Raw genomic sequence first — 26552 nt, forward strand, 5'->3', positions numbered from 1 at the left:
GAGGGCGGGGCGAGTCGCTGAGGGCGCGCCGGGGGCCCGGCGTCAGCAGAAGCGGTCGGCGGTGTGTGCAGGTGTCTCTCTACGGTCTCCGCCTTCCCGACGCTGTCTGTCTTCTTGAAGAGGTCGGGGGTGACCGCGGACGTAAGTGTCGCTGCGGTTTTGTGGCTGGCTGGCGGGCTGTGTTACGGGGCTGTGGGGTGGCCGTGGCTGGTTCCGCGGGCGGCCTGGAGGCCGCGGCGCTACCCGCAGGGTGAAGTCCGCGCGCTCCCGGGCTGGCGGGCCGTTCGAAGCGCCGCGTTTCCCGGGACGGGCGAGCCACCGCCCCCTCGTCCCCCGGCCAGCGGGCCGCCTCATCTCCCGGACCTTCGCGGTCGCTGATAAGCTTCGCTTCGCTGTTCTACGAGCGGCCCGGGGAAGCGGGGCGGGCGAGTGCGTAGCCGACCCGGACGAACGTTGGTTGACTTGTTAGAGTTCGGTTATCTCTGAAAACTTTGCGAAGCGTTTGAACAATCACCGTTGTCAGAAATGCCCGGATTTAGTGGTGGTGAATTTTGAAAAACTCCAAATAAATGTGAAAGTTCGAGATACATGTTTCCTGAGTGGCGAACAAACAGTCAGGTGTTTCCGACAGCGCTGAGGAATGTGGGGCCCCGGGGCGGCTTCACGGTTATCATCTTCACCTGGGAGCTGGCTAGGCTCGCGCTCCGGCGTTAGGGCCGCGGTCCTAGGAAGCTGCACGTGCGCACGCGCACTCAACTCCGAACTCTGACTTCCAGGCCGTGCTAGGTGAATGTGGAATTTGACCCCACTATCCATCTCAGCTTTGTCGTTCTCATGAAACGTGTAAATTTATTGAAAAGAGATACTTTTCTGTCTATTCCCGCCTAGTAGCTGGCAGTCTCCCGGGAGATCTCAGCCTTTTTGGTAACTCTTCAGTCGTTGCTCAGGCCCCACCCACTCTCGGCGTTTCCAGGCTTGTGGATCCAGCCTGTCTCCTGTTTGCCCCTCTCCGGCTACTAGGGTCTTGTCCCGGAGAGGCAGTGTCGGTAGAGCCGGCCCGGGTCCAATTTACCAGACGAGGACTGGGCCCAGAGCGGGCCTGCCTTGGTCCCGCCGGTAGTGGGTGTGTTCTTGAGTTCGTGTAGAATGTTTTCGCAACGCGCGTCCAGGTGATTTTGAGAGTAGGTTTGCTAAACCTGGGGACAGTGAGACGAAGGGCTGACATTGGAACAAGCCACCAGAGAAAAGTAGAGACAGGGTCAGGGGGTAAGCCCTGGATAAGCTGCCGCTGCCCACTGCTCCCTGCCTTGCAGCCTCGTGCGGTGCTTTAGAGTTTAGGAGGAAGGCGGCAGAGAGAGGAGAGGAGGCTGGGCGAGCTCTAGAGAGAGCAGCTTGCAGGCTCCTTTGCCCGAGGCTTTTTATCTTTCTTTGCCCAGCGGAATCCTAGGGAGGTTGCTGGGAAAAGTCTTAACAGAATATTCATTAGCTTTCCAGGCAAGTCCTCACTGTGGTGATTCATCAAAATATGTGTATAGTGAGATCAGGGGTTATTTTCTGGTTAGGTTCATTTTTAAAGAAAGTCATTGAAGCTGGACCCTGGACCCGGACTTAGGCGGTTCTGTTCCCAGAACAGCCTGGGATGTGCAAACCACTTATTTGCTCCTAAGCGCCCTTGGTTAAGGAAGATAAAACCTTGGGAATCATTAGCTGACTGTAAATTGCCGAAATTGTTTGGTCTTGTATAATTATCTTGTTTCAGTTTCCCTTAATCCATGTGTCAAGGAATTACCCTAGCTTCTCACTGTCCTGCCTCACTGACACTTGCTAGCTGAGTGACCTTGGGCACCTTGTTTTCCTCATGTGTAAAATGGAGATAACAGCAGTAGTACTTCTGAGAGGTTTTGGGAGGATTAAATGAATGAATGAACGTAGCAATGTTTGGCACATAGTACCCGAAGACTAGCTACTATTATGTATTAAAACTTTGATATTGGTGTAAAGCCTGACGTGGATGAAAAATGATAAAAAATCAGCCTTGGCTGGTGTGGCTCACTGGGTTGAACTCAGGCCTGCAAACCAAAGGATCCGGGTTTGATACCCAGTTAGGACACATGCCTGTGTAGTGGGCCAGGTCACCAGTAGGGGTGTGCTTGAGCAGTAGGGGGCTCTTGAGAGGCAACCACACATTGGTGTTTCTCTCTTCTTTCTCTCTCCCTTCCCCTCTCTAAAAATGAGTAAATAAAATGTTTTAAAAATAAAGAAAAAATGATAAAAAGTAGGAACTGGGGGAGAGAGACCATTACTAGCAAGTATTGGAATCACAGGTGCCACCATCGAGCTGAACCAGCATGGGTGGTTGGGTTACTCGTCCTTTTCACTTCCCAGAGCGCGGTCTGCGGGCCAACATCTCTGCCAGCACCAGGAACTTGGGGAACTTGGGGAAATGCAGACTCTTGGGCCCACCTCAGACTTACTCAATCAGAATTGGTTTTTAACAAGGTCCCCACCAGGGATAGATGCAGCTTTGTTTGGAGGAAGCATGAAACCAGTTTTGCAAGAAGTTCAAGCCTTAAGTCATTGACCCTGGGGATTTGCCAGGAGGACTTGAATTTGCAGCTGACTCCACTAATGGGCCTCACCCGGGTCTCCCATCGTTTCTGCTTTGCTCACGCTTGCCTGGTAGAGAGCTCTCCATCCCCTGTTGATCGGTGAGGATGTGGCGTGGTTGCCAGCAGCATGAGTTTGTGGGCGTTGCAATCCAAAGTCACCTGCTGGAATGGCTTTGAGTCACCTCCCTGGGATGACGCCCCTTCAGTGCTATGTTTCCAGATCTCCAGTCTCGTTCCCACAGTGCACTGCTGGCCTCTGGTGGCTATTTCACCGTCTGCTCGAGGCCCCGTAGTAGCACTGTGACCTTGTCCGCTGCTCTTCTTGGAGCTCTGCAGCCTTCATTTCCATCCTTCCTTGCCTGCCTCTGTCTATGAAGTAGTTAAAACCTCGCTGCCTGTGAAAAGCCTTCCCTGCTGCCCTGGTCCCAGACCCTGCCCTCTTTTTCGAGCCCCTGCCAGGCTCAGACACTCTCCTTAGGTTTTAACTGCTTGGAAGACCTGCTGGTCTCGTATTTTGGTACCCCTGTCACTTAAGATGGTGCCCTGTCCAGTATGTACTTAGTTAATGGTGGACAAATGACTGCTGAATTTATTCCCAAAACTACATTATTCTGAGTTTCTTTTTCTCTTTTTTAAACCTCACTTGAGGACATTGATTTTTTTTTAGAGAGGGGTGGAGGGGGCCTATAGAAACATCAATACGAGACAGAAACATCAATCCGTTGCCTCTCGGACACACTCTGACGGGGGACCGAACCTACAACCTAGGCATTTGCCCTGACTGGGAATTGAACCTGTGACCTTTTGGTTTATCAGATAAACCAAAGCAGCTGAGCCGCACTGGCCAGGGCTCTTTTTCCCCTAAGTTAATGATATCCTGTTATTGCTGGTGGTGGACCTAGAAATCCTGGAGTCACATTTGTCATCGTGCTTTTCCTTTCCCTTTCCCCAAGCTCAGTCGCTGAGGCCTGCAGAATTTGTCTTCAGAATGGGTCACGTGTGCTCTTCCTGTCCTCCCTGCCACCACTCTCCGGCCCACATCCTTTTTCTGCTTCAGTCTCCTGTTGGGCTCTGAATCCTGTTTTCTCCACAGTCTGTACCCTCAATGCTGGTGTTGTCTTCCAGCACGTAGCTCCCACCACCCTTGAAAGCAGTAGTCAGTCAGGCTTTTCACTTGGACGGTGCCGTCCCAGCCTGCGTCGCCATGCCCTGTCCATCCTGCCTCCCCGGCATTTACTGACCGTCTTCCATGCGCCAGCCGCTGGGTAGGTGTGGGGCTTGGAGACGTGTGGGGGCAAGGTGGGGACAACATCGGGAAGGGGAATTCAGATTTGAGTAAGATATCACCTTTGCCCTAACAGTTCACATCTCGGGCCAGTGGTTTGCTGCCTTCACTGCATGTTGGAGTCACCTGGGGAGCTTCCAGAATCCCAGTGCCTGGGTCCCACCCCCAAGGATTCTGATTTAATTGCACTGGGATGCAGCCAGAGGGCAGGCATTTTAGAAGCTCCACAGGTGATTCTCCTGCACAGCCCAGCTTGGGAACCGCTGTGCTAACTCACAGGTGGCAAACACAAGGCCTGAGGGCTGAATCTGGCCCTCCACCTTGTTTTATCTAGCCGGTGCCTTGTTTCTACCTGGCGGCAGCGCCGAGCTCTCACCTAACTGTTAAGGAGTGGCTACATTTACACAGTCCTAAAATGACATTTGACCCTTTGAAGGCAACTGCAAGACTGATGTGGCCCCCGGTGAAAATGAGTTTGACACCCCTGTAAGAGACAGACCAGTAAGGAGCTAATTGCACTGTTGTCTCAGAGGAATAAACACACCAGAAGCACAGAGAAGGAGTTACGGTTAGCCTGGAGTTGCTTTTATCCTTTTTTTCTTTTTAAGATTTTATTTATTTATTTTTAGAGAGGAAGGGAGGGAGAAAGAGAGGGAGAGAAACATCAATGTGTGGTTGCCTCTCGTATGCCCTCTACTGGGGACCTGGCCTGCAACCCAGGCATGTGCCTTGACTGGGAATTGAACCGGCGACCCTTTGGTTCACACTACACTCAGTCCACTGAGCTACACCAGCCAGGGCTTGGAGTTAATTTTATTCTTACAATTCTACTGTATGCCGTTATGGGGAGGACCCAAAGCTTTCTCATCTTGGAACTCCCTTACTGGATCCGTATCCGTGACAGGGCTGCAGCAGGCTGCCCAACAGAAGATGCTGAAAACCTTCCGTATCTGCACTGTCCAGTATGGTAGCCACTAGCCATGCGTGTGAAGGAGGAACTGAATGTTTTAGTTTACTTAGTTGGTTTAAAGGTAAATAGCCCTATGGGTCCGATGGCTGCTGTGTTGGACAGTGTTGAGTAGAGGAGGTAGTCAAGGGCTGAAACAATTACAGTGTGTACGGAGAGGCTTAGATGGAGCAGGTTACCTTTTTCTCAGTGGTGTGAGAGTACACTCACCTCATTTGAATCTTAATTTTAAAATTTAAAAAGATTTTCTAATTCCAGTTGACACATATTATGTGTCAGGTGTACAAGATAGTGATTGGACATTTATATATAACTTTCGAAGTGATCGCCCAGTGAAGTCTCCTGCCCACCTGGCACCGTACGTGGCTGTGACAGTGTTCTCCTGGATTGTGTTCTCTCTGCCGTGCTGTGCGCCCTGGGGCTGTTTCCGTGCCGGTCAGTTTGCGCATCTCAGCCCCTTCCTCTTTTCTCCTCCTTTCCCGTGCGGTACCACCAGTTCTCGGTAGCAGTGAGTTTGTTTCTGTTTGTTTATTATTTTAGATTCCAGATTTAAGGGAAATCCTTTGTGTTTCTGTGATGTGGATTTCACCTCTCTTTCATTTCTGATTTTATTTATTTTGATCCTCTATTTTTCTTGATGACTCTGGCTAAAGCTTTATAACTTTTGTTCAGTTTTTCAAAGAAGCAGCTCTTGGTTTCATTCCTCTTTTATACTTTTTTTTTTTGGAGACTGTATTTCATTTACTTTTCTGATCTTTATTATTTCCTTCTAATCACTTTGGATGTTGATTGTTCTTCATGTCTAGTTCCCTTAGGTGGAAGGTTAGCTTGTATATTTAAATTTTTCCTTCTTTAAAAAAAAAGATTTTATATATGTTTTAGAGAGAGGGGAAAGGAGGGAGGAGGATGGGGAGAGAAACATCAGTGTGACAGAGAAACATTGATGGTAGGTTGCCTCTCGCAAGCTCCCAAATGGGGACCTGGCCCGCAACCCCGGTATGTGCCCTGATTGGGAATGGAATCAGTGACCTTTTGGTTTGCAGGCTGGCACTCAATCCACTGAGCCACACCTTGCAGGGCTGAATTTTTGTTCTTTCTTGAGGTAGGTCTGTATTGCTCTAAAATTCCCTGTGTAGAACTACTTTGGTTGTGTCCCAAGATTTGGGGTTATTATGTTTTCATCTTTACTTGTCTCAAGGTATCTTTCGATTCCTTCCTTGATCTCGTTAACCCATTCTTGTGTAGTAGCATGTTTTTCAGCCTCCACGTGTTTCTGTATTTTTTCAGTGTTCTTGTAATCGATATCTGCTTTCATAATATTTTGATCAGGGAAGATGCTCGAAAGGATCTCAGTCTTCTTAAATTTATTGAAACTTGGCTTTGTGGCCTGTCGAGGTCTGTACTGCGAAATGTTGAATGTGCATTTGGAAAGAATGTCTATTTTTGCAGCTTTTGGGTGATAGGTGCTGAAAGTGTCAATGAACTCTGTGTGGTCTAATGTGTCATTGAAGGCCACTGTTCCCTGGCTGGTGTTTTTCTGGTTGACCCGTGCACCGGTGGGCAGTGGGTTTGTGAAGGCCCCTTCTGTTACTGTTGCTCTCCCCCTTTATATCTGTCAGCATATGCTTCATGTACGTGGGGCTCCTGTGTTGGGTGTGTAGGTGTTTGCAGGAATTATATCCGCTTGTCGGGTTGATTTTTTTAAAATCATTGTGAATTACCCTTCTTTGTGTCTTGTCACAGCCCTTGTTGTAACATCTGTCTTATCTGATATAAGTATTTCTACCCCAGGTTTAGTTATTTTTCTGTTTGCATGAGGTATGATTTCTATCTTTCTTTCTTTCTTTCTTTTTCTTTTTCTTTTCTTTTTTTTTTTTTTGTAGTTCTCTTTATAGACTCTGGTTTTAGGAGCAAGTTGCTCGCGGGCCACCACGTGGCAGGTGCTGGGTTATTTACAGGCCCACGGAGAGGGCTGTACTGTGGCACCGCCTCTGCTCGTGCTCAGCCAGGACTTCTGTTAGAGTTGGCTGGAGGGGCTGGAGGGGCAGAGTGGGCAGGGTGGGCAGGGTGGGGCAGGCAGGAGCTGTGCAGCGAGTTTGGGGGTGGGACCGAGGTACTGTGGCTTGGGGAAACAAGTTAGAGAGGCTAAAGAAGGGCCTTTGGAGAAAGAAAGCAAAGGTTTGAGGGAAGAACAGAGGAAGGGAAGGTGCGGGAGTGCGGGAGAGAGTTGGTTCTTAATGATGGTGGCTCTCTAATGCGGTTGTGATCTCGATGTGGTCGTGGGAGGAGGCGAGCACAGCATTTACTTAGTCCGCCATCTTTACTGGGGTCTGGGTCTTCATTGTGCACCTTTCATAGTTCCCATTTGTTAGAAAGAAATGGGGGCAATTTGGTTAAAATACCTCTTTTTAAACAGTTTTACTGAGAAATGACTCATACTATGTAGTTCATCCATTTAAAGTTGACATTTTGGTGGTGGGTTTTTAAAAAAAAATTTTATTTATTTTCAGAGAGGGGAAGAGAGGGAGGAAGAGAGGGAGAGAAACATCATTGTGTGGTTGCCTCTCACACACACCCTCCATTGGGGACGTGGCCTGCAACCCAGGCATGTGCCTGAATGGGAATCGAACAGGTGATCCTTGGTTTGCAGGCCAGCGTTCAATCTAATGAGCCACACTGGCCAGGGCCATTTCAGGTTTTTAATATATTCACAAATGTATGTATCCATTGCCATGATTTTTTTAATTTTTTAGGGCCTTTGAGTTTTTACTGGATTATAATTGGATTGTAAAAGGGTGGGGGTGTTGCTGTTGTGTGGCCTCTGGGCTGTTGGGGGCGCTGTAACAGGAGGTTTCGGGTGGTTTTGCATAAGCTGCAGTTTGCTCTAGTGTTCTCTTTTGCCAACGGTTGTGTAGAGTGGGAGGGGGCTGTTAGTCACAGTTTGCTCTTTTGCTTTTCTAGTCATTTTCCAGGCCTAGAAGGACTGCCATGAACCCATGACCAAGCAAGGTAGCAGGCCATTTCCCCAAGGGGCTCTTACTGGCTTTGAAAGTGAACCTTAATTTCTTAAAGCTTTCTGGTGACATCCAGAGTCCAGGCATGACTCAGCCGCTGCTGTTGTGGGGGCGAGGAGGAGGCTGCCCGCAGAGTGCGGAGAGACGGAGAAGCATGAGCATCCTCTCTCCCCACCTCAGAGCAGGGCTGGGGGTTAGCCCGGGCCCACCTTCCGCTGCCCACCGCTCCCCTGGTCGCAAGTCTCAGGAGGTGGAGGAGAGGGAGAAATAGAGAATGTCGCCATATGGGCCACCAAAATGTTAGAGTGGTTGGTGACATGGGCTGTGAAAGAATTCACCAAAAGAAAAGGCAGAGAGCAAAGTTTTACTCACTTCCCAAGAGGGGAGTGGGGTGGAGAGATGCACCAGCCCATTGCTACAGTTTAGATCACCTTTCAACACCTCAGAAAGGAGCCCTGTGCCACTTAACACATTTTCGTCCCTTATTACAGCCCCAGCCCTAAGTACCTATGAATCCACTCTGTCTCCAGATTTGCCTGTTCTGGACATTTTATATAAATGGAGTCATATAATATGGCTTATGGTGACTGACTTTTTCCCAAGTTCCTCCACATTGTAGCATGTATTAATACTTCATTCCTAAAAATACATTTTAATTCCTTTTTATAGCCTAATATTTCATTCAATGGACATACCACATTTTATTTGTCTATTCATCAGTTGATGGACACTTTTCTTACTTTGTGGCTATTGTGAATAATGTAGCTATAAATATTTGTGCACAAGTTTTTATGCACAAAAGAAAGCATTATCTTAGCACTAGAAAGTCATAGACAGTTATTACAGTTTCTTGTAAAAGTAATCACATTTCACCGTGTTTATTGTAGATTGTTCTTGGTCTCCATGCAGGATGCTGTGTTCTCGGCTGCTCTGTGCGTGTCTGTGGCTGGTAACCGGCTACGCACACGATGACGACTGGATCGACCCCACCGACATGCTCAACTATGACGCAGCCTCAGGAACGATGAGGAAACCTCAGGTATCGGCAACCACGCGTGGGCGCGTGCGGCCTCGCCGGTGCCGTGACGGAGACGGTCTGTGCGTGTGCGTGTTTGCTCAGCGCTCTAAGAGGCGTGTGGATACAGTGGTTAGCAGTCACACAGGATCTTTCATGACATTCCCAGTCTAAGATCATTTCAGTTTTGAATTTGAGTGTAAAACCCATCAGCTAGCAAACTAATTTGATTTTAGTTCTTAGCTAGTATATGAATTTGAGATTCTTACTTTTTTTGGCGCTTCAGTACAGTTGAAGAATATAACAAGCAAAGTCATAAAATGACGAGGCTAAAATTTTAGTCTTCATTAACAATAGACTCTTTACAACTCAACCATAAAAAAATAAAATCATCTTCTACTCTGTTTTAGGTGAACTATGGTCTGTCAGAGAAAAAAGAGGTTAGTCCTGACTTGTCATACGCTCAAGAATTGTCGGAATGTTACAGCAGACTTGATTCTGTAACTCGTAAGGTGAGATTCTTTTTCATTCATGAATTGTACATCATTTATAATATGTTAAGTCACTCTGTTTTTCTGTTTGCTAACATTATTTTTGTTTCTGTATACTGTACAATTTGTGTACATTTGACCATTGAACAGGGTGGGGTTTAGGAGTACCAACCCCCTACCCAGTTGAAAATTTTGGTATAATTTTTGACTCCCTAAAACATAACTATTAATAGCCTACTGTTGACCAGAAGCCTTGTGGATAACAGTCAATTTATACATATTTTGTATGCTATGTGTATTATATATACTATACCTTTACTATAAAGTAAACTAGAGAAAAGAAACTGTTAGGACAATCCTAATGAAGAGAAAAATATGTTTATAATATAGAATGTATTTATTGGAAAAATCTGCATATAAATGGGCCTGAGGTGTTCAAAACCATGTTATTCAAGAGTCAACTGTATATTATTTCTTCTTTAATTACTCTAGGCTTGGTTGCTCTTGTTATTCTAGTCTTTTTAAAAAATAGTACTTTTATTTTCTTGTAATAACATTTATCTCACTGTGTTGTAATTATTTCTTTACCAGACTGAAAATTTCTTGGGACAAGGACTATGCTTTGTTCATTCCTGATTCTCTCTCACCTGTCCCAGTGCTGGACGGTGTGTAGTAGACTCATGGCAAATGTAGCAAGTAAAGGAGGAGGCCTGTTACCAGCTCAGAAGCGTAAGGGTTACTCTTACAGATATAGGGGATTATTGCAAGAGGGGTCTCCCCTCAAAAAAAAGTGGAATTATCTTCTGGAGGGTGGGCCCTTGTAGTACAGGCTTTCCCTGCTAAATGAGTGTTCCAGGAACACATCTGTATATGAGAGGCTGCGTTTGGCTCCAGTGAACATTTTTTGAAGACTCTTTCAGTGCGTTTGCCCGTTTCACGATGGGTGGTTCACCAGCGCACCTGCCCGTGCTGCGCTGAGTGAGGGAGGGAGGTTCCAGCTGGAGGGGCGGGAGTGCTCGGTCACTGAGACCCAGCCATGTCTCAATTCGAGATAATAAGCACCTGCTTGTGGTTCCTACCAGACATGAATGTTGTCTCAGCCGCGTGCTAGCGAAGAAACACGGGGGTAGAGTGTGCCTCCATTTCTGTGCTTCATGGCGTAGTGAGTGGATGGTGCCACAGCAGGAAAAGCAGAAATGCCCTTTTATAGAAGTTTTTCATCCCATTGTGTGTGACTTTGGTTCAAACATTGTAAAAAACACGATGGGTAAAATGAAGTCTTGGTCCTTGTTAAAAAAACACAACAATAACATTGATTCTTCTGAAGAGAAATTTTAACAATATAAAAGTTTGTAAACCGTGCCTGAAAGCAGAGGAAACAGCCGTGTGACTTCTCTCTCCAGTGTCGTGGCCTGAGTTTGTGCTTGTTATTGTCTTGTGCGTCATCCGAGGCCCGTTTCTGTGCTGGACTCAATTCATGGCCCACACTCAGTGAAAAAAAATGAGAGCTGCTTATCCCAAGTTCTGGTGTCTGTAGAATACGCCCTGCCCTCACGCGGCGACTGGACCGCCGTGGTGTTTGTAGGGCTAAGTTCAGAGGATGTTCTCAGGAAGATTTATGTGCCGAGGGGTTGCCATGTGTAGTAGGACACTACGGCAAAGCCATGGTTCCTGTCTGCCCAAAGCGTCCCATGTAGTGGGGGGTGGTCAGTCGTAGACAGGAGAAGTTAATAAGTGGCCAGAGGTAATACATACATTCACGAAATTCTTTGCTGTGTCCTCCTCCTCCTCACTTCTTCCTGTCTGTTTCTCTGTCTCTTTATATGTCTGTCCTCCCTTCGTCCCTCCCCCTTCCTCATTGCAAAGACATTGGTCCAGAGATTCTGCTGACCCACTTCGCTGCCCCCCTGCTTTATGATCTCCAGCTTTAAAATTGCTCAGTCAGCAGAGAAACTGCCAGTCAGGGCTGGGTGCTGGGCCTGTGTTCCTCAGTCACTGCCTGCTTGCCCTTTGCAAAGAGAAGGCCCACAGACAGCAGGCAAACTCTCCATTTTAATGCAGACTTGATAGAAATAACCAGTGCCTCACCTTGGTCTTGATGGAGCCATTCGGTTAGAAACCTGACCCTTGCCTTAAACTTGATGCTAACAGTGGATTTTCTGTGTGTGTACGATTACAGATTGAAGAATGTGAAAGCAAAAAGAAGAAAGACTATGAAAGTCAAAGAAATCCTGTTTTGGGGAGATACTTAAATAAGATTTTAATTGAAGCCAGGAAGCTCGGACTTGTGAGTATTGGTAGGGTGATACTAAGCAGTGTAGAGGGTATTTTCACTTATCGACACCCAGTTACGCAGAGCAGTGATAGAGCATCGTTTCCATTGTGCTCTCGTGGAGAATTCCTGACGGACCCTTTTCCCAGAACCTGTGCATGCGGGGTCCAAGGTGGCCACCTGTCTGCCGAGGTTTGCTGGGAGGCGGTGCCGACCACTCCTCTTCCTCGTGTTCATGGGGATTTACGTTTTCAGCCCCATGCCGAACCACTTAATCGGGGTGGGGATGGGTGTTGTTTTAAATTTGCTATTTGAACTTTACCAAACAGTCGGGAGATTCGGTCAGCTCCTGACTGGGGAAGGAAGTTCCATTCTGGCCCTCACTTGTTTTCTGGCACATCACGCACTCTCACGCAGATGGTGGAGGATCCTCGCGTGTGGAGGGGGAGGAACACGTGTTTTAAGTAGTTTGTCCCCCAAGCCTTTTACTGTGGCAAGTGCTGCTCTTACAGGATTGGGTATCGTGTGCATATCGTTCATAATTAACGTGAAGATTCCACTTTTATAGTCATCGTTTTCACTTACGCAGTCAGAATGTCAAGAAAACTTCAGGAAAGGAGTACTAGAGGAGTAATTAAGTGGTCCCCCTTATCCTGGAAGTGCAAGAGCACACGCCCTCGTGTGTGCACCCTGTCTCACAGCTCTGAGTGTGTGCGAGGTGGGGCGGAGCCTGTTCACCGGTAGATGAGGAATAGCCAGAAAGTAACAGCTTGGGGTGCTGGGGTGTGTTATTTACATGGTGCCTGGTTTTTAAAAATACTGATTAATGACTGCTTTTTTATGCTTAGTGATGATTTGTGATCTGACATGACACTTTGGTTTTCTCATTTTATATTTACTTTTTAATATAAATAACAGTATTTACTCATACAAAAGAGGAAAGAATTTTATCTGTATTAACTGGTTACGGACGTAGATGTTCGCTGTGATTTTGCTAACCTGAACTCACACTAATACAGATGGTTACATGCTTACATAATGCATGTTTACGGGAACTCAGAGTTTCTGCTGTGTGAGACCCCTTTCGTTTCCCAGTCTGAATCGCTGCACACGTCAGCCCCCCTGAGACTCTGCACATGGAAAGTCGTGGACTGGGTCATGAGATAGTCGACCCTCGTTGCTGTGGGCTCCATGGGTGCCTATCTGCCTAGTCACTGAACCTCACGTGCAGCCCCAGAGTCGGTGCTCATGGTCCTTTGGGGCCACTCTCGGACGTGCACAGGCCAGCGGGACGCCGAGTTGCCCGACACACTCGCTCCCAGCTGAGATCCAGCGAGGCCACGGTCTGCCGTCTCGTTTCAGCTCTTGGACGATAAACGTGTGCTTTTCCGTGCTGCATTTTCACACCTGGCGTGTGGGGGGTCACTTTGCTTTTAAGCAGCTCCGCGGCGCAGTGCTGTCCATGCCCCCGAACTCGGGGGGCTGTGAGGCGCCACAGGGACCAGGCACGTGTGCCGGAGGAGCTCCGTTCGGGCGTGAGTGACAGAACTCTTGGCCTGGAACTCAGTGGAGCTTTGTGGTTCAGCAGTGCACGTCAAATAAGGTGTCCTTGAATAGAAAGTAATGTTTAAAAAGGTTATTATTGACCGGCAGCTGGTGAAAACGTGTTTGTAGGCACTTCCCCCTGTATTTCCTGTTGCAGGAACAATGGTTCGTTCAGTATTTGCTAATTAGTGTTTGGGGTGACTGTAGAATATACCTACGGCAGGAACCACCTATATTTTAGTAAAATGTACATTCTTTGTGGAGTTTTATAATTTCTGAAATTTTTGCATGTATTATCTTTTGTTTTCGTGTCGGCCTATGAGATATTGAGATGGGTGTTTTTATTTTATACTGGGCTGGCCAAAAACTCCAGACGTTTTTTTCCATAAAATAAAAGACACAGTTTTAATTTTCACCAATAACTTCACTGACTTGGATATTCTGAGTATATTGTCTGTCTCCCACATGGTATAACATTGATTGTTCTCAATTAATGTCTCGATTTGATCGCTATCAACTTCAGCTGGTCTCCCTGACTGGAGAATTGTCCAGCGAGAAATCCAGCTCAAAACTTCACAAACCACTTTTGACACGTTCGACCAGTCACAGCACCTTCTCCATATGCTGCACAGATCTATCTCTTTTTGCATTTCAGTTGTATTTTTACCTTTCTTGAAATAATGAAGCATAATATGCTGAAAATGTTGCTTGTTTTCTTCCGTCTTCAATATTAAAATGGCTACATAAAATTTCACCAATTTTGACTTGTTTTAATGCATGCGGACATGACAGCTGTCACAGTCTAACAAAATTGTTTCAAATGAAGTTAAAGACAACTAAGCACTTCTAGAGCCATCGTACAGAAAAAACAAACCTTTTGGCCAACTAAATATGTGTGAAATATTGTGATTTAATTATATGTTTAGTTCCAAGTTGACTTTTGTCTTGAAACATTTCACTGAGTAATAATAAAATTCTCTTTCCTATTGTTTGTTTTTCGGGGGGCAAATTGAATTCAGCCGGACGAAAACAAAGGCAATATGCATTATGATGCCGAGATTATCCTTAATCGACAAACCTTGATAGAAATACAGAAGTTTCTCGACGGAGAAAACTGGAATCCAGGTGCCCTGGATGAAGCACTAAGTGATATTTTAATTAATTTTAAGTTTCATGATTTTGAAAAGTGGAAGTGGCGGTTTGAAGACTCCTTTGGCGTGGATCCGTATGACGTGTTTATGGTAAGCTGCAAGGAGGGGGCGTGGTTAACAGGGTTTATTGAAATACTGTCGCCCTCCACCGTAATTATGTTAAGAACCTGTACTAGGTCACTCATACTGTACCGATGAATTTGGAGCAAATAGTTTTGTGCATTTGAGTCTAGTCCTTTTGTTTTTGTTGACGGGTATGGTTTTGGCAGGAGGACAGCCTGACAGTGACCCGCCGTCTCTGCTTCTTTCCGTCTTCAAGGTGCTTCTGTGTCTGCTGTGCATCGTGCTGTTAGTGGCTACGGAGCTGTGGACGTACGTGCGTTGGTCCACCCAGTTGAGACGTTTTTTATGTGTCAGTTTTCTCATCAGTACGGCATGGAATTGGATGTATTTATACAAGGTATTAATTAGGTGGAAGGTTTTAAAATGTAAAAATGTTCTTTCATAATAAGAGAATCCATTTAGAGCTAGTATCTAACCTTGTATCAGGTGAGGGGTGGAGGCCGGGGTTGGAGATGGGGGTGTGTAATTGGCAGGTGCTCTAGGTGCCTGGCTTTTGGGTTCTTGACTAGTTAGTGAGGAAAAAAGTTCAGTTCTAATTGTCATAATCTAACTCTTGATGGGAGGCATCTGAAGAGCTAAACCAGAAGAGAGCTAGGTAGATACTTAAAAAAAAAAAAAAAAGATTTATTTATTTATTTATTTACTTATTTATTTATTTATAGAGGGGGAGAGAGGGAAAGAAACATCATTGTGTGGTTGCCTCTCATGCACCCCCTACTGGGGACCCAGGCACATGTACTGACTGGGAATTGAACCCATGACCCTTTGATTCACAGGCCAGCACTCACCTCAGTCTACTGAGCCACACCAGCCAGAGCTAGGTAGACACATTTTAAAAACTCTTATTTAAGTGATTTGGGATATGTTCTTTTATTCTTTGCTAGAAATGATAGCAAAATATCATCTTTTTTTTTTTAAGTTATTTCCTGATATGAATAACTTTGATATGAAAGTTATTTCCTGGTATATTCAAGGTAGAGAATTTAGAAAAGATAAACATAGGAAAATTTAAATTTTTAAAAAATTTTATTTATTTAGTTTTAGAGACGGGAAGGGAGGGAGAAAGAGAGAAAAACATCAGTGTGTGGTTGCCTCTCACTTGGCCCCCACTAGGGATGTGGCCCACAACCCAGGCATGTGCCCTGACTGGGAATCGAACCTGCGGTGCTTTGGTTGGGAAATTTAATTTTTAAATATCACCTAGAGATATTTAAAAATTAATGTGACCTAGAGATAATCACTATCAGTATTTTGACTTTACAGTCTTTTTTCTAAATTTTAATTCTTCCAAAATTGGAATCATGCTAAAACCCTAACTCTAAACCTAAAAAAAAAAGAAAAGAAAAAAATTGGGATAATGTGTATACAGAAACGTGAAAGAAGCACTGCTATTCCTGTCCAAATAGCAGAATCATTGCAGGAAAATTTTAGATTTTTTTTATCAGGGTGAGTCAAATAGCCAGATAGTTTTAATGAATTCATCTGATTAAATCTTTGAGATTTTTTTAAAGACTTTTCTAAGTTCCACAGCTCCTAGAACTGGTAAGTCTTTGCAGATCAAAGGAAGGACGGTTGTTTGGTTGAATAGTGCACCTCACTGATTGCCCCTGGGGCTTTAGTTCATAAAAGGCACATTACCTTTATGTGGGCCATTTGTGCTGAAGGACCATCCAGAGCAAAACCCCATTTCATCACGCAGTGAGGAGTAGTCATTTAACACATACAGACATGTTTTGGGGCATGGTATAGACTAAATTTGAACTAATTTTTTAAAACTAGTGACAAGGTTTTCCTTCCTTGTCGCAGTTACTGACACCGAAGGCAGTTGTAGTTAGTTCTTCGTCCTCGCTTCTTGCACTAAGACTGCTTGGTCGTGAGCTGAAAAGACCTACTCTTTAGAAATCGTGGATGTATTTTTTCTGTGAAGCATTTTTGAACAGTCTGGCCTCTGCACTAAGGTGTTTGGGGTGTGGAGGCGTGACCAGGGTGAGCAGCGGCTCAAGGCTCTCTCCGGGCTGTGTTGGGCAGGTGGCTTTCGCACAGCACCAGGCCGAAGTCGCCAAGATGGAGCCGCTGGGCGACGCGTGTGCGGAGAAGATGGACTGGTCCGGAAGTCTCTGGGGTAAGTAAGGCGCTGCTGGTTCACTCGGCCTTATTTTGAATAGAGTTTCTGAGACTGAGAAAAGACATTAGAAATGACAAAGAAATGATAAAATGCCAGAAGGAGGCTTTCCATGGCGGAATCTTTCATTTGTTTTTGTGTACTGATTTTAGAGAGGAAAGGAGAGAAAAAGGAAAAAAAAAAACATAGATTTGTTGTCCCACTTATTCATTCATTGGTTGGTTCTTGTATGTGTCCTGACTGCGGATCGAACCCACAACCTATGCTTATTGGGATGATGCCCTGACTGAGCTCACAGTCAGGGTCTGTGAAGAGCCTTTAATGTCGGAAGACCATGCGAGACAACTCTTAGGTTTCAAAGCTAAAGCAAAGAAAAGACCAGGAGAAGAGACAGTGTTCTTCAGCCTTACACAAATACCTACTCTCAGCAAGTTTCCTGAACAGTATTTTCAATGTCATTCCCAAATTATAGATATAGTTATATATCAATTATGTATTTTTTACCCCATTGTTGTGACTTTTTTAGAGAGGGAAGGGAGGGAGAGAGAGAGAGAGAGAAACATCAATGTGCAGTTGCTGGGGGCCGTGGCCTGCAACCCAGGCATGTGCCCTGACTGGGAATCGAACCTGCAACACTTTGGTTCGCAGCCCACGCTCAATCCACTGAGCTACGCCAGCCAGGATGACTTTGTTTTTTAATTAAGTTTATTGAGATGACATTTGTTACTGAAATTACGTAGATTTAAATTGTACAGACGTCATGAGACGTCATCTGTGTGTTTGCCATATCAAAATGACATCTTCAATTATGCCTTTAGAATATCCTAAATTATCCAAAAACATCGACTGTTTATGTGGATATGTAAACTTAATTCTCGTGATTATACCTGTGGCTTCCGTTCTCTGATGGTCTTTGATATACAGAGTGGGTAAAACGGTTGTAATGTAAATAAATAGTACAATAATAATACAAGAATAAATTCTGTTTTGTGTATTCATACCTGTAAACCTACTTTTGCCCGCCCTTGTATACTAGGGGGAACCCAAAAAAACTCTGGAATTTATTAATTAAAAATTGTGTATTTTTTTAAAGATTTTGTTTATTCATTTTTAGAGAGGGGGGAAGAGAGGGAGAGAAAGAGAAACATCAATGTGTGGTTGCCTCTCACACCCCCTACTGGGGACCTGGCCCGCAACCCAGGCACGTGCCCTGACTGGGAATCAAACTGGTGACCCTTCGGTTCGCAGCCTGTGCTCAGTCCACTGAGCTACACCAGCCAGGGTGAAAAACAAAATGTGTATTCTTACATGTTTAAGCTTCAGCCACCTTCAGAGTACTCTCCATTTGATGGAGTATACCTATTGAGACATTTTTCTACTGCTCGAAACAGTTTTTGAACTCATCGATTTTGATGTCTTTTAGTGCTTTTGCCATTTTTTGTTTCACCACTTCCACGTAAGCAAAGTGTTTCCCCTTGAGGGCTTTTTTCACCCAGGAAAACCAAAAACCAAAACCAGAAACAAACCACTTGGGATGACATTGGGTGAATTGGGAGGGTGGGACATGGCGGTCATTTCATTTTGGTCAAAAACTGCTGAACACTCAGCGTGGGTTGGGCAGGTGTGCCCTTAAATCATCATGAAGTGGGCAAACACATTGAAAGCGTCTTAAAAAAAAATTCACTGAAGCCAAACACAGCCTCTCACAACAGCGCCAGCTGGTGGGCCTCCTAGAACACTTAACCTAGTGGGGAAGCCTGCACCTCACGGGACCCGCCCATTAGAAGATAATATTGGGGTTTTGGGGGGCCCACCCTTATATTATGTATTTTAATATTACATTAAAATATTATGTCTTTACTATATTTCCCTTATTTCATTTTTTGGATTGGTTGGGAAAGAAAGCAGAGGAGGGAGTTAGATAAATGAAAAGGGACATTTAGAGTTTTTTAATAAACCTGTATTTATATTTTTATTAAATAACATTAGGAAAATATTACAAATTTTTGCCAGGGATTTGATTTATAAAGTCAGGCTAATAAGTAGCAATTAAAATTTTTCATATATCTGTATCTGTATATCTGTGTGAATATACCTCTCTGTCCATAGATAGGCACACATATGTCTTCGGTTTCAGACCAGTGAGTTTTGCGTTTGTGTGATGGACGGGGAAGGAGCAGACACTGACCCGCCGACTCTGACAGCACCCGTTTCCTCCGTCAGCCTGTGAAGGGCCCAGTGCTCCCTGTTCACCAGCCCAGTGTCTGGCACGTGCTGGTCGTCAACGTAGTGTATTAAGTGAATCCGCGTATATGAAGTAATAACCAGTTAGGCTTTATCTCGTTATACTGACTTATGAACTCATAGCTTTGCTATTTTTCTTTCTTTTTTTTTTTTACAAAGGGAAAAATGTCTTCTTTTCTTACAGATTTTTACGATGTAAACATTCTCAGTAACGTTGACTGCCTTTAGTCATTTGTGTCTAGTAAGGGGAATGGTTTAATGTTCAGACACTTGATGAATAAATGCAAGTCCATGATGACAATGCAGGCAGAACCTCAGCAGACCCTGTAACCAGGTGTCCAAAGTTAATGCTCCTCAAAAGGCTGTGGGAGCGCAAGGATCCCAGCCTCGCTTCCTGGCCTCAGGGACAACCACGTGCCTCCGCTGGCTCCAACGGGTGCTTGTGCAAGCCTGACGTGGGCAGACTGGGAGGACTGACTGTTCAATTGAAATGTCATTGAGATTATTGTGGATTCACAGGGAGTTGTAGGAAATAGTCTGGAGAGGTCCCGTGTGCCCTTTCCCCACTGTCCCCAGTGGTGGCATCGTGCCCAGTGACACAAGTCCAGTGTCACAGCCAGGACAGTGACGGGGACACAGTCCAGCAGGCTGGTCAGAGTTCCTCAGTTTTCAAATAGCTACCTTTTAGAAGTCTTTATAACAAAATATTTTATCTGCATAAGACTTGTACAATTTTAATGGATTTTTAAAATAAACATTGTGGACACAAGATGAAAAATTTTTTAAATTTTCATTACAGGGAGTCTGTAAAACAATGTAAAATTGGTGGTGGTAGGTGGGTAAAACCAAAATATTGTCTTATTTGGGAATGAAATGTAGCTGTTTAAAGAGTGACTCAGTGTTTTGTCTGTTTCTTTAAATAGAATGGTTTAGAAGTTCCTGGACCTATAAGGATGACCCATGCCAAAAATACTATGAGCTGTTACTAGTCAACCCTGTTTTATTGGTTCCCCCAACAAAGGTATGGAATATATTCTGTAAAAATTACTTATACAAAGTAAGTCAATAACCCTTGCATGTATTAAAAATTGTGTTTACTATTTTTATTTAAAAAATTGTTTTATTGATTGATTTTAGAGAGAGGAGGGGGTGAGGGAAAGGGAGACATCAATTTGTTGTTCCACTTAGCTGTGCATTCACTGGTTGATTCTTACATAAGCACTGACCAGGGATCGAACCCACAACCCTGGCGTATTGGGACGACTCTTGAACCAACTGAGGTAGGGCAGAAATTGTTAGTGTGTTTCAGAGTCATTTTGCTAATAAACCTTTGTTCCAGGGGGGAAAAACTCTATCCCAGTGATTTCCGTATTTTTAAAAGCATGGGGCAGCATTTGAATGTATGTAACACAACTTTGGCCTCAGTGCCCAGTGAGGTTTGACCAGTAGTGTGTGCCGCAGTTCTGTGAGAAAAATGAAGCTGCTTTCACGTTTTTTAGGCAGTGGCGGTCACGTTCACCACCTTCGTCACGGAGCCGTTGAAGCACATTGGAAAAGGGATCGGGGAGTTTGTTGGAGCGCTCATGAAGGAGACCCCAGTGCTCTACCAGGTCCCGCTGCTCATCATCGTGGCCATGGGCGTCCTGGTCAGTATAGAGCGCCGCGGACCCCGGGGTTTACGGAACAAAGCACTTCTGAGTCATTAGGCTTCAGCAAAGTGCCTGGTGGTAGGAGAAGGTGGTTTTCGGTGGTACAGCTTGATTCATACCCCATGCGTGTGTTCCTCCTGAGCACGGACGTGGTGCTCAGCTTGGCTTGTAGATGCCATGACGGTGATTTAAAATACGACCTTCTTTTAAATTGGTTCTTTGCGCTTGGTGAATTAATACAAAGTAAATTGTTTACATCCTCTTTGAGAAGATGGGCCTCCTTGTCCCAGTCCGAGTTTTTGCAGCGCTGAGTCGGAGCAGCCTGGGGTTGTACAGCGTCAGGAAGGGTGTGGGTGGAAGAAGGCGAGAGCACCGGCGGTCTGGGGACCAGGAGCAGGCGTTCCTGACAGGGGGGTGTGCCTGGCCCCTTCCCCACAGTGTCTGGCTTCCTGTGCCGTCGGTGTTCAGCCCTGGCCCACACAGAGCGGTCGTCACGTAACACAAAACCTAAGGACCTCAGGTGTGCCTCTGAGTGTCTTCCCTCAGGACTCAAATTCACCGCCACTTTCAGATGGTTGCTGCTGTGGGTTTTGTTTCCGTTTCTGGTTACAGGACGCAGTGGTTTGGGGGCGTGGGTTTGCTAGGTGACGTTAGGTGTGTAACACTGTAATTTCAGTCTCAGACACTGAAATTACGTGCAAAGCCCGTCACCTCTTGTCATTTTGTCTGCCTGAGGAGAAAGGCCTTGGCTGCTTCTGTCTTCACAAAGGAGCATCTCTAGTTTACAGAACATTTTGTGTCTGGGACCCGTGCATTCCCAAGAATTGGAGGCCACAAAGGCTCTTATTTATGGGGATTTTATTTATTGATACTTGACATAGTAAGAATTAAAACAGGAAATTTTGAAATACCAGTCTGTGCGAGCACACTGCCCGTGAACCACCAGCGAGGAAGTCCGTGAGGCCCGGGAGACCCCACTTACGCTCGGGAGGGGAGGGAGGCTCCTGCCTGTGTGTCGTGGGCAGTGGGGACCGCCCAGGTCCTCCCGGGGCTCGCCGGCCCCCCTTGGAGAAGTGCTGCCGGGCGTTTCCATGGACCCTGACTCAAAGCCTGTTGGGTTGCAGCTGTGACTGAGGCCAAGTTTGTATGGCAGTAAAAAAGAAAAGAAAAATGAACCTGCAGGAGAATGCTGACATAATGATGTACGACTTTGAACAGTTTTCAGCATTTACCTCCTGTGATGGGTGTGAATGGAGAAAACATATGCTCAATTATGAGACAGTTAGCACCTTCCAGTGGAAATTTCTCGGCTTCAGCCCAACCACCATTGTTACAATGCGGTCAGAATGTGTCTAGCTGATTGAAGTGTCTACTTAATACCAAGTGATTTCTCCTTTTCATTGGCTACCCTGTAGTAGAGACCTCTAATGAAAAAAGTTAAATTAGCATGTTTGTATCCACAAATGTCATAGGTTAAATTACATAAAATTTGTTAGCACCCTGAATAAAAAAGCCCCTGACAATTTCGTTGTAAGTCGACGATTAAGTACTCAGGAGTACGTGTGTCTTTTCCTTCTAGGGTTTCTGCTATGGTGCTGGGAACTCAGTTCTACTGCTGAGACCTTTAGGTGGTCGAGGAAGAGAGCCGCCCCAGGCCCTTCAGCCAGGTGACCGGCGCCAGCAGCAGAGAATCGATTATAGACCCAGTGGTGGAGCAGGTGATGCAGACTCTTACTGTGGGGGCCAGATCGGCCCCCCTGAGCAAGGCCCTTACGACAGAACGTCTGAGGGTAAAAGACGAGTTTTGAGAGAGAGAGATGCTGACTTGAGAATTCACACTGGCCACTTGAGCCCCGAAGTGCTCCGGGCATGTGACTTGCCAGACACAGAGACGCGAGAGCGCCCCGAGGTGGTGTCCAGTGTAAGTCAGCGACGGTTCGTGTTCTGTGCCTTTGCTCGAGGCCTCGGTGCTCCCTGTAGACCTGTGGGTAACTGACCTGCCCTGCTCTGTCACTGCGGTCCGGTCATGCACGCGCTGTCCTCCTCGCTGTGGTCAGGAGTTAGTCCGGATTTTCATGGCAGTTTGTTAGCACAGATGGGAATTCCCAGGAGACCACCAGTGAGCATTCGAGAGACAGAGAGAAGGGAGCCCCGGGGGAGGCTGAGCCCCGGGGAGCCCAGAGCAGAGCTGAGTCGCAGCTGGAAGAGGAGGCGGGGGACCTAGAACCTCGGCTTCCCAAATCGGTATCGTTGGCCGGCCTCACTGTGCTTCTGACCTGCAGGATGTGAGGACTTCCCCCCACCATTTCGACTGTTTAAAGGCACATTCCCATTTCTGTGTGAGACAGGGATTTGTATTGTCCTTTGCAAAGTTTAAGTTGCACGTGTAAAAGCCTGAAAAGTAGCTATGAACACAATAGAGCCGAAGGAATTAGACCCCGTTTCGATGGAGCTAGTATACGGACAGGTATCTGCGTGGGTCTGGAGAACGTGGAGGCGTCCTTCCGGCTTCTGTAGTGAACGTGGATCTGACAGTCATCTCAGGAGTCCTCCGGTGACGTCCCACTCCACTTAGCCTGAACGCCAAATTGCCGTGTGGCCTGGGGCCCCCGCTGTCTGCCCGCACCCCACCTGTTCCTGCATGGCCCCTCCTCGCTTGCTCCACTCCTGACCAGTCCTTGAACTCGGAGCCTTGGTGCTGGCTGTTCATGACCCGGAGCCGTTCCTCCGGCGTAGCCCACGGGCCCCAACTGCCCCCAGCCCACTTACGGCGCGATGCTTTGTTTGTTAGTTTGTTGCCCGGGGTTCTCTCCCTGACCTGCAAGTACGTTCCAGCAGGGCCCGGGTTTGTCTGGTCTGTTCCCGCGGTGTCCCCAGCACCCAGAACTCAGCATGTATTCAGACAGTGTTTGTCTTCTCACCAGGCAGGAGGAGTCAGCAGTTCGGGTCCCTGGTCCTGACCAGGGGGCTCGTCGTGTCCCACTCTGCCCAGCACGGTTCCATGAGGCTGGGTGTTTACACCTTTACAGTCCGGCACTCCGGATGAATTCAGCGTTGCATAGAAGCCAGTTAGGCGTGATTAGTAGCCTTCCCAGTGTGTCACTTAAACAACTGAAACAAAATGTACTCTGTACTTTCTAGCCCAGAAGGACTGGTGGAGGCCCAGGAGAACGCTCACCCTCGGAGAGCAGCACTGCAGGCAGCCGGCCCCCTGAGCTCGCCTCTGGCCGGGAGGCCTCAGGGAGCGTGGACGGCTCGGCAGCAGCAGGGAAGGCCCAGCTCCAGACTGATGCCAAAGGCAGCCCCGAGGAGGGCAGCACCGCCAGCCCCGCCAGCCCGGCAGGCCCGGCTGCCGGAGCCGCAGGAGCAGCAGGTGGAAGGGACCCGCCCGGTGGCCCGTGTGTCTAGAGGAACTCGGACTCGAACCACAGCTTGGAGGTGGTCTTTTTGTGTTGGGATTTTGACATAAATTTTTCACAGCCATTTACTACAGATACTTGATACTACAAAGTGGCCAACATAAACATTAATATTTTTACTGACAATCAGAATTAACAAACACACATGTATTTCTTTTTTTTTTTTCTTTTTCCCTCTCTCTGTTTTATCTTCTACTGGAGGTGAAGACACACCCCACGAAGTTTGAAGTGTGAATTTTGGAACAGGATCTCATCAGTGACCCTGTGGCAGGCATCACTAAGTCTGGATAATTCAAGCCTTATGGAACTAGGGTCATTGAAAAAGCAGTTGAATGTTTACAGACACACGGGGGACCCAGGTCACCCTGAGTGTGTGTTGCCTGGGAGACGTCCTGGGGCAGCTACTTCAGTTGGGCTGGTCTGTTAATTGCGCACGGCGCTGCAGAAGCAGCAGGTTCTCGCACACCATTTAGCCACGGTGACTCTCCGTGTCCTGCAGCGTCCTCAGAGCCGTGGCGTCCGCGTTAGCAGCACCCACGCCCTGTGCGGCTGCTCACGGGGCGGTGGGTCCGTGGTGTCCTGTTCTGCCTGCGTGTCTTGGCTCCCGGTCGTTACGGTGCCGCCTCCTTGCCCCCGTGACGGTTTCCTGAGCGGAGACAGGCTGAAGGCTGCCCCGGGACTCCGGAGAACACAGCTCGGTTGAGGTGGCAGTCCAGCTGTCTGTGGTGAACGGAGGCCGAGGGTGGCTCTGCCCTTCCCCACCAGGAGTAGTGCCCGGGGACTCTGTGAGACCCGAAGCCGAGACCATCAGGTACCTCGGCACCTCGCTTGTGTGGCAGCGAACCCCGCTGTTGGGGCCACAGCGAGTGCTCGTGTCTGGAGGTCTGGACCTAGAGGAGGAGCCTGATGGGGACTGCAGAGCAGGACGCTCTCCTTAGCTGTGGGCAGGCGACACGCTCAGCACGCCACCTTACTCTGGTTTCTGAGACTCTTCCTCATTTTAAACTGAAAATTTTATATAAATTAGGCTGGTACCTAGCTAGAAGGCAAATTTCACATACATTTAGGTGTCCTCTGTTTTTAACCTTCGCACTAAAAGTTATGTCCAGCTGCTTACTAAGAGTAACAGACAGGAATATTCTTAAAATTTTCCCTCAGGTGTTTGTTTCAGAAAAAGACTTATTCAGAGCATTCGCTTTCTGATATGTTTTTTTCCAATTTTATTTTGCAGTTAGAGTTTTCACTTGGTACTATTTTCTGGTAGGTTCAGGTGGACAGCGCAGTGGTCAGCCAGTCGTACGCGTTGTGGAGCGGCCCCCGAGGCTCCCAGCGCCCGCCCGGCCCTGTGCACAGTCAGTGCAGCAGTACTGACCTGCGTCCCCCGTGCTGTGCTGCTGGCGCGCTCTTCACAGGGAGTGCGGAAAACCGCCTTTCCTTGGCTCCTCAGGCATCACTTAGATGCCTTTAGTATTCTATGTGTTAATACTATCCACTTTAATGTTGCAGAAATCTTTACTGTTTCATCAGAGAGGTGGTCACTTTTTCCAAAAAGTGCAAAAATTGTGTGTAAAACTATGGCACTAGGCCCATAACAAGTGAGCTAATGACAGGAAGCCCATGGTTTGGAATGGGCGTGTGGACACTGATGCGTGTGACCCGATCCGCTGGGGGCTGGACCTCTGTACTGACAGGTGGTGCCGTCCTCCGGGCCGGGTTGGTTCTGAAGGGGCGGGGCCTCAGCTGGTGGACCGTGACTGAGAGAGGGGACTGGTGCGGCCTGCGCTCCGGACTGCTGTCCGTCAGTCCCAAGTGAACCTGTCACAGAGACGTTTCAGTCAACTTTGTCTCTGTATTCTCCACTACGGATGACCGCTTGGGGGTGAGCTCTGCGTTGACAGGTAGCAAGACAGCGTGCCTGCTGTCGGGTGGGGACAGGGATCAGGGAAGACTGACTAGAGCACGTCGGACATGTCCAGGCCAGGTTATAGCTAGGAGAGAGACTTGTTGATTTCCTAGCCAATGTGCATCGCTGAAGTCAAGGATTACGGTGACAAGCTTTGAGGAGACTCAGAATGGCACAGACTTTAAAGCAATCTTAAAGTGGAATAATGCTGAATGTTTACAGGATCCAAAACTACCGTATACACAAAATAAACACTTATTTTTATGGTGCTCTGGTGGGTTTGTCTTTGCTCATTGAATATTTTTGTAAGAAAACCCCCTGTGAAACATAGGTGCACTTTTTAAAAGGCAACTCTGGGACATTATACCACATATAGAATATATAAGTCATAACATAATCCAGAGGCTGAGTACTTTTAATGAAACTTCTGACAATAAGGTTTTTTTACCCTGAGTCCTTAATGTAATTCCAGACTGTGTGACTTTCTTCATTTTTTTTTTTAAACATGGGCTATTTGGAGAAGTGGTTCTCACTGCTCGCCCGTCGGCACCAGCTGAAGGACTTGTGGGGAGAGCCCCTCCCCCAGCCCCGGCTGTGCGGAGTCCGGAGCACCGGAGGTGAACGGGTCCCCGCCTGGTGCCCGGGCCTGGTGCCCGGGCTCTGTCCGTCCTTGTCGTCGTGTTTGCTCCGTCACGCCCTACTAGGTGTCCGCGTGAACTCCCTTTAGTTTCTGAGAAGACGCT

General features: G+C 47.0%; 1 protein-coding gene across 2 annotated transcripts; it reads left to right on the top strand.

Annotated features, from left to right (window-relative positions):
- Positions 1-26078, top strand: LOC123804349 (chloride channel CLIC-like protein 1). Of its 2 annotated transcripts, none has more exons than XM_045816540.1 (11): positions 1-141; positions 8763-8914; positions 9301-9402; positions 11561-11668; positions 14218-14439; positions 14669-14809; positions 16501-16594; positions 19762-19859; positions 20338-20484; positions 22067-22408; positions 23629-26078. In XM_045816540.1, exons 2-11 carry the CDS (start codon positions 8786-8788, stop codon positions 23893-23895), a joined length of 1650 nt encoding a protein of 549 aa, XP_045672496.1. In that variant the 5' UTR covers positions 1-141; positions 8763-8785; the 3' UTR covers positions 23896-26078. The 2 variants fall into 2 exon arrangements, with proteins under 2 accessions (XP_045672496.1, XP_045672495.1); XM_045816539.1 differs by having other exon boundaries at positions 8785-8914.
- Positions 26079-26552: the final 474 nt, after the last annotated feature.

The sequence above is a fragment of the Phyllostomus hastatus genome, unplaced genomic scaffold (assembly GCF_019186645.2).
Source record: "Phyllostomus hastatus isolate PE091 unplaced genomic scaffold, TTU_PhHast_1.1 phas_scaffold_216, whole genome shotgun sequence".
Classification (NCBI taxonomy): Eukaryota; Metazoa; Chordata; class Mammalia; order Chiroptera; family Phyllostomidae; genus Phyllostomus; species Phyllostomus hastatus.